Source organism: Trichosurus vulpecula, chromosome 4 (assembly GCF_011100635.1).
Source record: "Trichosurus vulpecula isolate mTriVul1 chromosome 4, mTriVul1.pri, whole genome shotgun sequence".
Taxonomy (NCBI): domain Eukaryota; kingdom Metazoa; phylum Chordata; class Mammalia; order Diprotodontia; family Phalangeridae; genus Trichosurus; species Trichosurus vulpecula.
This window is the reverse complement of record NC_050576.1, coordinates 154,930,151-154,941,773: the sequence shown is the minus strand read 5'-3', so window position 1 is coordinate 154,941,773 and position 11,623 is coordinate 154,930,151. Positions and strand designations below refer to the sequence as shown.

Genomic DNA, 11,623 nt, shown 5'->3' with positions numbered 1-11,623 from the left:
CAAGGGCTAGGGATATGAAGACCAAAAAAAAGACTGAGTTCTTGCTCTGAAGGTATCTATAGTTGAAGGGGGAAGGGAAATGCGGGTAACAGGTACGTTAATAAGAAATGATACACAGATGAGTTCCAGACAAAGTACTATGAGAACTTGAGAAGGCAGAAATCATTTTCATTTTGGGCATGAGGAAGGGACAAAGTGGTGCTGAGGAAAGGTATTTCAGTGGAGAAGGTGGTACCTGAATTCTCCTTGAAGCGAGAGGGTAGTTGCAACAGAAAAAGATGAGGTGGAGTCTGTTCCATTAACCAGAGATGGAGTAAGCAAATATCTGGAGATGAGAGAGAGCAAGAACATAAGGCTAGACTGGTAGTCTGGAGCCAGATTATGGAGGGCCTTAAATGCCAGTATCATGAGTTTATTTTTTGTTATAAAGTGGAGATTCATTGATTTTTTTTTTGGAGTGGAGTAGTGACATGATCAAAGTTTATGTTAGAAGATTATTTAGCAGTGTGAAGAATGGGTTGGAGAGAGAATATATCTAATAAAAGCTTGATTTAGCATGGTTAGGATCAAAGCAAAAAAGGACAGATGAAGGAGCTGTCTTGAAGCTAGAATCAACAGGATTTAACAAATGATTGCTTGGATTTCAGAGAAAAGATTAAAGTAACATTGAGATTAGGAGCCAGAGTGGTGGGAGGGTGATCAACAGAAATTTAAAAAGTTGGGGGAAGAGCAGTTTTGGGTAGAGGTGGGGGGACGATGAGAAATTGAATTTTGCATGTATTTAGTTCGAGTTGTTGGAATGTATGGGTACAGAGACTGATCTGGGAGCTTTGGTGAGAGGTTGTAAATGGAGATATGGGTTTGGGAACTATTTGTGTAGAGATGGTAATTGAAGCAGTGGGAGTGAATGAGGTCACCAAAGGAAAGAGAATAAGGGGAGATGGAAGGGCCTAGGACAGGACTGGGTAGAGAGGAGGGGGAAACTTCTACTTTGAGAAGTGATGAGGAAGTCCTTAAAGAAACTTTCAGCCCTACAAACCAGATTGCAAGGTATTGAGGAGTGAAAAAATGATGAGAAAATGGAGGCAGCAGAGTATGGACTATTCAAGAAGTATGGTAGTGAAGGGGAAAATATAGATGAGATGATAGTTGGAGAAGTATAGGAAATATATTTTAAAAAGAGAGAAAACTTACTTCTTCCTATTTCCTGCTTACCAGTGGCCTTGAAGCATTAGCCACTGTAACACCTCCACAGCTAGCAAATGACGGTGGTCTAGAGAAGAGAAAAGGGCGGAAAGCCAGTTCAGAATACAAAAGTACTAACCAGGGCTACTTCTGTAAGCTCAGTTCCAGAGGCACCTTTAAATGATGCTGGTGAAAATGTATTCAATGGACTTCATGGATACCACCCTAAATTTAACATTTTGTTGTTGTTGTTATTTGATTGACTCTTTGTGATCTCATTTGGGGTTTTCTTGGCATGTTCTTTTTTTTCTTAGCATATTCTTTTTCAAAAAAAACTTTACATAATGGAGATTTGCAGTGTCCTATGCAATCCTCTATGTTCTTTGTATGTGGAAATGTTCATATTTATTGATTTTTGCTAAAAAAATAAAGTAGTAGGAAAATGTGTTAAAATAAAACTTTTAAATAAAAAAGAGAGAGTAGAGAAGAGTTGAGAATGTTTGTAGGCCGAAGAAAAGAAACTAGAGTACCTGGAGATATGAGAGACAGAAACAAAGAAAGGGATGGGGGGAGGCAGAGTGATGTGGGGGGGAGAATGAGAATATGCAGATAGGAAGAGATTGACATTAAAAGAGTGAAATGCTCTCAGCATCCTATCCAGAGTGGCTGTGTGTTGAGTTTGCCTCTGAGCAGCCCTATAGAAGCAGATAGGTGGCTTTGACTAGCAGCTATAACAGACTAAGGCCATCAAGATCTTATTAAGTTGAACTTTTTAGATTTGTTAGATCAAGGAAAATGATAGATCATTCTATATTTAAGAAAGACTTCTTCATGTGCAGATAGTATTAATGTACTCATTAAAAAATTGGGAGTATATAATCCAGATCTCGCACACTGCATGCTCCATGAATTTAGGGACCATGTGATGACTAATCATTGAAATTCATAGCCCATCCCTGTGCCCAGAGGCACTTAATGTTTACTAGAAGTGAAGGTCATAGTTAAATGTGTACAAAACTGATTGGCACCAGAGGCTGGTATTTAGCTTAGCAGTTCCATGTTAGTCTAGGGCAGGACTGTCCAAAATTCGGCCTGCGGGCTGCAGTGTGATTTATGAGACCCACCTACAAGCATGGAAATTTTCATAAATGCTTTAGTAAACGAAGCCCAGTTACTGCAGAGTTCTTACTAAAATGGCAAATCAAAATAAATTGTCTATTGTTATTGGTCTAGGGGGATACAGTGAGATGAGGAGTTTGGATAAGAGGACCTTTAAGAGCTCTTCCAGCTCTCAGTTGATGACCTTATGACCGGTCTTCACCACTGGCAGGACAAGATACCATCAAGGCCTGAGAAAGTCACAGAAAAAGAATTGTACCAAAATTAATTTACCCTGCTTCAAAGTTTTGGGAAGGGCTGCCTAGTTTAACTTCAGTTGTGCATGGACAAAGCAAGTGGCTTAGCAGAAAACACTATCAACTGGGAAATCTTATAGAAGACAATATTCCTCAACCTCATTGTCCATTCAGACCAATTTCTGGGATTTGTCATCTACCATTCTTCTGCCCTTACTTGGGTTTTCATTGATAACTGTCCAGATCAAAGCCAAAGAAATAACAGATGTGATCATAGGATCATAAATCTAGATCTCAAAGGGATTTAAGTGCCTACTTAAGCATAATCAACATTTAAGTGCTTACTGTGTATAGGACATTATTCTGGGTGCTAAGTAGGATGTCCCTGCCCTTATGGATTTTATATTGGACCAGAGTTTGAGCACATGATAACTTTTTCATGGTCTCTTTTGTGTTATGTTTAGCCCAGAAAATTAATTTCTAAATTCCTCCCACCCTTCTTAGTCTCTTTTATTAGGTGCATTATTAAATGGATACTACATTTATCTGTTTTATTAAAACCATACTCCCTTCCTTTAAAGTCCTGGGGTAGTCATGCAGCCCTTCAGTTCAACTGAAGGCAATAAGCAAAGAAGCTTGACTTTTGATATCTAAGGTGAAACAAGATTCTACAGTCCGAATATTGTCCCTGTTAAGATAAATATATTAGGGGCATGGAGTGAGGACAGCCCCAGAGGCATGGCTTGTCCGTGACTGGGTCAGGGGTTTGGATTTTGTAAGCCTGAGTTCAGATTTCATGCTTACTCTTGAATTTTTATTTCAGGATATAACTTGGCAGGATGAACACTCTGCCCCTTTCTCCTGGGAAACGAGGGTAAGTTGGATTAAGATTTATTTTTACTTTTTAAAAGGATTGAGTAATTACATGTCTCTCTTTACAAGCTAACATTTGATGGCCTTAGAGGGTGGTAGGACTGCTAGCCAGCCTACAGCTGACATGCCCATTGTTTGCAGAAAAGAAAAGGAAGGGTGAGGGAACTGGTAAGAGTTAGAAAACTATTATGGTGTGGTTTGGAGGCTTTTAAAAAAGCACATTGGAGGTGAAAGCAATAGTTAATATGATCAGACTAATTACATTCTATTGACTGGGGTAATAATCTGTCCTGGGTACAAGGGAACATGTCGCATGAGACTGCTGGGTGTGCTTCTCCGCCTCATATCTAAGTACTCAGCTCACATTCCCCATCTCTGGCCTCCAGGAGGGGAAAATTCAGTAAAAGGAAGGGCTTCTGTGAACAAAACTCTTTGGGTCCATGGATTAATATTTTGTTATGATTGAGATTAGGAAGTTTGATAAGAGTTGCAACTTGGAGGGAAATTTTAATGTGTTTCAAGACTAGTTAATGGCCAGTCCTTTGGGCTGGGGTACCTAGGGGAGGAGAATTCAACAAACATTGAATGCCTAAAGTGTGCCAGGCCCATAAAGAGGAAATCCCAAAGAATCAGTGGATTTTTTCATGTTGTAAAAGTGTATGATGTTTTTCTTCCCTTTGGGGGATAATTTCCTAATGTGGATACTGTGGGTGTGGTGGGGTACAAGGATTTACCTTTCCTCTAATCACTCAAAAAAGCATTTTTTTAAGCCCCTACCATGTGGTAAGCACTATGCTAAGTGCTGGGGATACAAAGAAAGATAAGAGATGGCCCCTGTTCTCAAGTTCAGAATCTAATGCGGGAGACAACTTTGCGAACTATTATGTACAAACCACCATGTTGTCAGATATACTAGGTAAATTGCAAATAATCACAGGGGGAAAATACCAGAATTAAGGAGGATCAGGAAAGGCTTCTTATACAAGTTGGGATTTTGGGTGGGCTTCATGCAAGCTTTGTAGTATATAATCAAAGAGAGGTCCAGAATCACATCTACTCAGAATTTAAATGTGTGTGATTTTCTAAACTAGGACCCTGGACAAAGCCCTCTGGTCCTATGGAATTGATTCTTCATCTGCGTTTTGGATAGAGTGGTAACATCAGTCTCTTAAGATTGGGTTGCCCTAGAAAACATTTGTTCCTTTCCTCGATGACGAGTAGGATAGTAATCTGTCTTCCTAGAGGGGAACCACAGAGAACAGCAGTGATAGCTTTGTTAAATCCCTGATCGCTTTATTTTGAATGAAGTTGCCAATCCAAATGAAGTACCAGTCTTGATCATAGGATCACAGATCTATGGCTGGAAAGGACCTCAGAAGCATCTAGTCCAATCCCCTCATTTTTCACACTAGGCAACTGAAGCCTGGGGAAGTTAAGTGATGTGCCCAAGGTCACATTGACATTAAACAACAGAGGAAAGATTTGAACTCAGGTCCCATATCTCCAGAGCCCGTGTCCTTTCCACTATACCAAGCTGCCTAGAAGTTTTACTTGATGTTATGGGATCTTGTGACTCTCCCCAGTCTGCTAAGCAGCTACTGTTTTAGATGGTAGCAAAGCACAGGGACAGGAAGAGAGTATTTTCTCAGTTTGGAGAAAAAGGTGGTGTGACCTTTTTAAAAAGCACTTATAAGTACATTTGGGGTTTGAATCATGTTTTTCTATATAAGACTATGTGATATGATAAATTCCCATGTGGATTTGAATCATGTTTTTCTATGTAAGACTATGTGACATGATAAATTCCCATGTGGATTTGGGAGTTTGAATCATGTTTTTCTATATAAGACTATGTGATATGATAAATTCCCATGTGGATTTGAATCATGTTTTTCTATGTAAGACTATGTGACATGATAAATTCCCATGTGGATTTGGGAGTTTGAATCATGTTTTTCTATATAAGACTATGTGATATGATAAATTCCCATGTGGATTTGGGAGTCAAGATGTGGATTTTCATCCCAGTTTTGCCTCTGACTTCTTACTTGGTTCATAGGCAACTTACTTTACTTTTTCTTCCTCTATAAGATGAGAGAGTGGGACTAAGTGATCTCTGAGGTCATTTCAGCTCTTAAAAAAAATGCTGACCATCTGTTTTTGATGGAAGGTCTGTCTTGAAAGGCCTTTGAAATTGGGAGACTACCATCTGTTGCTTTGTTTCTCCTTGTACTCTGATGGGGCCATAGAATTCATGGGATCAATTAATGTTTGGAGTCTCATAAAAGATCTTGGACTTCTGATCTCATAGGATAGCTTGTATCATGTTCCATTTGGTAGTCGCCAAATCGTTGGTTTTCCCTGGGTTTTTCTGGGGACACATCTAAATATGTTGAGTAGTTAAGCATTCCCAAGGGCATTTTCTTGAGGTCCATGTTCAGTTTTTATATGCATTCTTCCTTGGGTAGTTTTCGATCACAATTTAATTGTTAATCATTAGAATTGTCACTACTTGGATTTTGTCACCCATGGTCCTTAACTTGAATTCCACTACCAGAAATGTGTGGTAGAGAAATCTGGACTTAGCAGCCCTGAACCCATGCATGGTTAAATCACCTAACCTCTCTTAATCTCAGTTTCCTTATTTGTAAAATAGGAATGATAATAATGCCCACCTTTATTGGGGTGAGTGGATGGGATGTTGTGGGAATGAGATGACATTAATTCAAGTGCTTGGCAAACCCCAAAGTGCTATATAAATGTCAGTTATTACTATTTTCCCATAAGGGTTCCAGATGGATAAAGCACATGTAACACACAACCAAAAACATAGGCACAAAGAAGAAAATGCTTAGTAAGGAAAAGCCGCAGGTATCAAATGTTCCCGCAGATTCAAAATTGAAGAGTCATTTTATCCTATGACATTTACTGTTCTTGGCTTTTCCTGGTGGCTTTGGGGGGCATACACAGTGGCTCACATTTCTAGGGTTGGTAGTACTTCAACTCTATTATCTCATTTGATCCTTATGACAGCCCTGTGAAGGAGAAAGCATAGGTATTATCTCCAGTTTTTTCAGATAACAATACTGAGGCTCCACTCCAGTGACTTGCCTTTGGTCACATGGCTACTAAGTGGCAGAGGAGGAATTTGAACCCAGGTCCTCTAACTTTAAATCCAGAGCTCTTTCCACAGCTCCATCTTTATCTGATTGAGTAATTCAATTCTATGGTTGTATTAAACACCTACCATATACCAGACACCATGCTAGGCACAGGGAATATAAAGACACACAAGGAGTACAAAGACAAAGCTGAAATAGTTCTTGCCCTAAGGAGCTTATTTCCTCCTGGGAGGATCCAGGATGTATAGAGATCAATAATATCAAAATATTTACAGAGTATTTGTCGATTGGATGAATTCAGGTAAATATGTTCATTATAGGGATATGACCTCATCCTGGCAAGCATATCTTTCTTCTGCCTTTAATAGGTGCCTTAGGACCTTATTGATCTAAAAAAAAAATTGTGTGTACTTACTTTCACCTGCCAATGGGATTTTGTCAAACATGTGCAGAGTATTGTACTTATGAACTTTGCTGCAAATTAGAGCCCCTAATGGGGGGGGGGGGGAGAGAGAGAGAGAAAGAAAGAGAGAGAAAGAAAGAGAAAGAATTGTAGGAATGAGTGTATTAGTCAGGGGTGGGGAAGTGGGAGGGTAGAGATCAGTGCTTTTGTCTTGAGGAGGCAAAGGATACCATCTGGAGGATCTCTCAGGCACAGCCTTTGGTGACTTCTGCTCCTCAGTGAGAAAAAGGATCTTGTATCCACTTGACACCTGCAGAAGGATAGATTAATTAACTGTATTACTCTTTTGCCAAGGTCCCAAGAATCCTCTGAAGAACTAAGGAATTCTTGTTTCCTATGTGCTTTATGTAGAGATGGGAAATAAATGTCCCTACACATTGGTCCCTACACCCTTTGGGAATAAACTTGTCATTGCCTTCTCTATCCTCCCAACCAATAGCTCTCCAAAGCAATGCCAGATGATTTGTGGAGGCAGGGTGGTACAGGAGAAAGAGCACTGGCTCACCAGTTAAAGGAGCTGGGTTCAAATCCCATCCCTGGTGCTTATTAGCTGAGTGATTCTGGGCATGTCACAACTTCCATGGCACTTATTTTGCTCAATTATAAAATGAAGGGGTTGGCCAAGGTGGTTTCTGAGGTCCTATGTGGTTCTATATCTATGAAACATGGAAACAGAAGGAGACCGAATGAAAAGTTGTTTTCTTTTTCTTCTTATGTGTCTTTCCATAGGAAAACAGCAAAAATGCTCTAAAACCTGAGTACTTTCTTCACATGCCTTGAGGGAATAGCTGACCTCCCAAGAATTACCTTGTTAAATGTCCCTTAATCAGCCATTAATGGGATGGTACATTACTTCTATTATTAACTTGGTGCAAATGACATTCCAGTACAAGAATTGTGGCTCACTGAGGATGCTGCTGATTCAGGCCTGGATTGGTGTGGTTGGGCACGGGAAAATAGCTGGATAAAGAAGATTTCAAGCTTTTGGCCTTGAAAACAAGTAGAGCTAATGCATTCCAGAATGGATTTCACTTTGTGCTAATGCCAGCCAGCTAAGGTTCATGGATAGTAGCCTGTCTGGGTTCTGAAGCCAACATAAATGGAGAGAAGTGACCAAAGTCCTATTGCTAGGCAGTGTCTGGTTGATTTTATTGTCATAGAGATGTAGCCTTTGTTTCTATCTTGGCAGAATTCTGTTTCCCTTCTCTCCAATCTGTCTTTCCCAATCATCCTTTGCATTGCTGCCAGACTTCTAGTCCTTTTGTATAAATATGACCGGGTCACTCCTCTGATCAAAACCCTCTGATAATTCTGTTGCTTACTGAGTGAAAATCGAATGTTTTATTTTGTCATTCAAGGTCCTCAAAATCTGGCACCATCCTTCCTTTCTAGGCTTCTATCATACTGTATCCCTTCCATGAATGCCACGTTGCTGTTACACTCTCCCCCAAAATTCTACTAAGCTTAAGTCCCATCTTCTGCAGTGTCCTTAGATGCTAGGGCTTTTTCCTTCCATCTACCTTCTTCAATCTACGTAGTATATATCTTTTATTTACTTAGCTATTAACGTATTGTCTCCTATTAGAATGTACACTCCTCAATGCCAGAGCCTGTATTTGCCCTTCTTTGTATCTCTAGGGTTTGGCATAGTGTCTGACACAAGCTTAATAAATGCTTATTGACTGACTGACCTACCCCATACTTTTCTTATTCTGCTTTTGCTTACACCATTTTCTGGGCCTAGAATACTACTCCCTTCCCTAATCCACCTCCTTCCCCTATCATCTGTTACTTATCCTTTTGTGGTACTGGAAAAATCAGTTATTGCTAAGGAGACCCCCCCCCCCCCCCCCCCCCCCCCCCCCCGAGAAAACCCCAGTTTGCATAATAAAGAATGGACTCAGACCTTTTGGCATTTAGCAAATGTCCCTGGGGCTCCGTGACTCCACCAAGGAATGTCAATAACATTATCCCACTTAACGATAACCTGTCAGAATCTTTTGATCTCTCAGGACTTTTGTTCCTGCCTCCCCCACCCCCCCAACCTGGCCTGTAAATTCCAAGAGATAATTAACCTCTGTACCCTGTATTTTCTATATAAACTACTTCTTCACCCCAATTCGGGGCCATTTTGATTTGGGTGAAACCCCGAATGGTCGCTGGCTAATAAATAATCCATTTAAAACTTATACTCTGTGGCGTGTCTCACTCGCTTTTGGTATAACACTTTAAAACCCAACTCAAAAATGATCACCTTTAGGAAGTTAGCCTTAATCTCCCAGCTAGTTAACCTTTTCTCTCATGGACCCCCTCCCCCATAGTAATTTATTTGCACCACTTCTATTAGCATTTAATTATAATTGTAATGCATCATATTTTATGTATATTTCAAGTCTTTCTATTAGATTGGGAGTTCCATGATGGTAGGAACCCATATCTTTTGTAAACATTTTACAATAATAATAACAACTCATATTTTATATAATACTTCAAGGTTTACAAAGCACTTTACCCACAATCATTCTGATGCAAGTAGAGCAAATATCACCCCCATTTTTACAGATGAGAAAACTGAGTGACTTTCCCAGGGTCATACAGGTAGTAAGTATGTCTAAGTTGTGATGTTTAAAAAGTTCTAGAGACATGGTTTCTGGCTAATTAATCAATTTATTAATAATGCTAGTATTTTGTTAGTAAAAGAGGTCAGTGACATTTTTGAATGCCAAAGACCCCTCATGGCAGTGGGCTCACAGTTTATATGCCCTTGGAAGAGTGGGTGTCCTGAGGGTGGCAATCAACTCTGATTGGTTAACAATTAATAGAATGAATAATACAGTGAGAAGTGGGCTATATTACAATGAGGGTCTTGAGGTATGTGACATTGAGCACCCAAATCTCGGTCAAAGAGACTTATTAGTTTCCACATCACCTGTCTGACAAAAGGGAGAATCCACATTTTCCCAGACCTGTCTGAGTAAACATAATGAGCAGGAATCTCCCCATTTGCCTGAACTTAGAATATCTTTTCCTGTCTTTGATTAGATCTTAGCCATCCTGGCTGGGTAAATCTGACAAAAACTTCCCACACTGATTGATTTCTGGATGAGGAAGTACAAAAGGGAAAAAACCTTGGTCCTGATTCAATAATTAGTTATTAATACAAAAGAGAAATAATCATTTCTCTCAAGGTCTTGAATTCAGGTCTTCCAACTTCAAAGATTGGCTGTTCTTCCTCTTCTACAACACTTCCCCCATCTCTTGTTCTCTACACCTTATGTGTTTCATGCATATTTATAAAACTGAACAGGTCTCAACTGTGTAGTGAACCTTGTTTTAATGGTAGTGGGGAGATAGCATCATAACCTGACCTTTTTAGATCAAAACTCCCGATTTCAGAGGTGCAAATCAGCCCGGTTGGTATGGGATCTTTTTGAAACAGAAACGGGAAGGGGTTGGTAGGGAGGAATCTAGCCCATCCCTTCCATTTCAATCACTTCTCAAGCTATGGAAATGCTATAAATCCCAACTGTCTATATGGTGTCCATCAGAATCCCTCTTCTCATCTTTCCCTGCATTCATTAAGCACCAATAGCTTCAACCTGAAGGCTGCCAATGTCTTCAAACATGAAAATTGAATGATCCCAGTTTTTAAAAGTTGTCATCGCTTACTACAAACAGTAGGATAGTTGTATCAGTAATGATGGAGAAACTGATCCTCATTCCTAAGACTGTGACTGTTCAAACAGAACCTTAGACCCCTTTTCCCTACTTGTTTATTTGACAAATCCCTTTATCTCCCTGGGCCTGGGTTTCCTCATCTTTAAAATGAAGGTGTAAGAATAGATGGCCTCAAAGATCTTCAGTTCCAGATCTATAAGCCTGAGGTCCTGGGACATTTCCTTATACAAGCAGTCACTCCATTTCCATCTCCCCATTTGCCACTTTTATGTGACCAAGACCACTAATTCCAGTGTGGCTTCAAGCCATGGGAAACTAGACTTTTTTTTTAAGGGGTGGGAGAGTTCATAGAGGCTTTTAGAAGACCATTTGTCATTAGAACTAAAAGGGACCTTAGAGATTACAGAATTTAAGAATTGGAAGGGACCTTATCATTCTAGTCCAACCCAACCACCCTCCCCCAAATAGTGCCTTCTACAACATGCCCAATACGTGATTGCCTAGCATCTACTTAAAGACTTCTGATGTGGGGTAACCCACCATCTCTTGAGGCAGACTGTCCCACTTGAGGATATTTCTGATTGTTAGGACATTGACCCTGATAGCAAGCTTAAATTTGCCTCTTTCCCTTTGTTCTAGTTCTGCCTCTTGGGGCCAAACAGATCATCTAGTGCTAATGCCTCTTTGGGAAACTGATACCTAAGAGATTGGCTTACCCAAGGCCACTTTGTTATTGTCAGAGAAAAGACTAGAATTGGTGTTCAAGCTTGATCGCTTTAGATATATCTCAGTGAATGTGATCTCACACACGCTTATTGAACTGTCACATCACATGCTCCATTCAGTTTGGCACACCCTACCCGATATGCAGAAATAGTGTTGAATTTAATACGTTACATGAATTAATTCTGCACGAATCTGTTTGCCTCAGTTTCCTCAACTATAAA

General features: G+C 40.0%; 1 protein-coding gene across 1 annotated transcript in view; it reads left to right on the top strand.

Moving 5' to 3' along the window:
• Window positions 1–11,623, top strand: part of C4H1orf198 (chromosome 4 C1orf198 homolog) — a 54,552-nt gene that overhangs the window by 18,240 nt on the left and 24,689 nt on the right. The window contains exon 2 of the mRNA XM_036757044.1: window positions 3,364–3,414. Within this exon, the coding sequence (XP_036612939.1) occupies window positions 3,364–3,414 (51 nt within the window). The remainder of the gene's footprint in view (window positions 1–3,363; window positions 3,415–11,623) is intronic.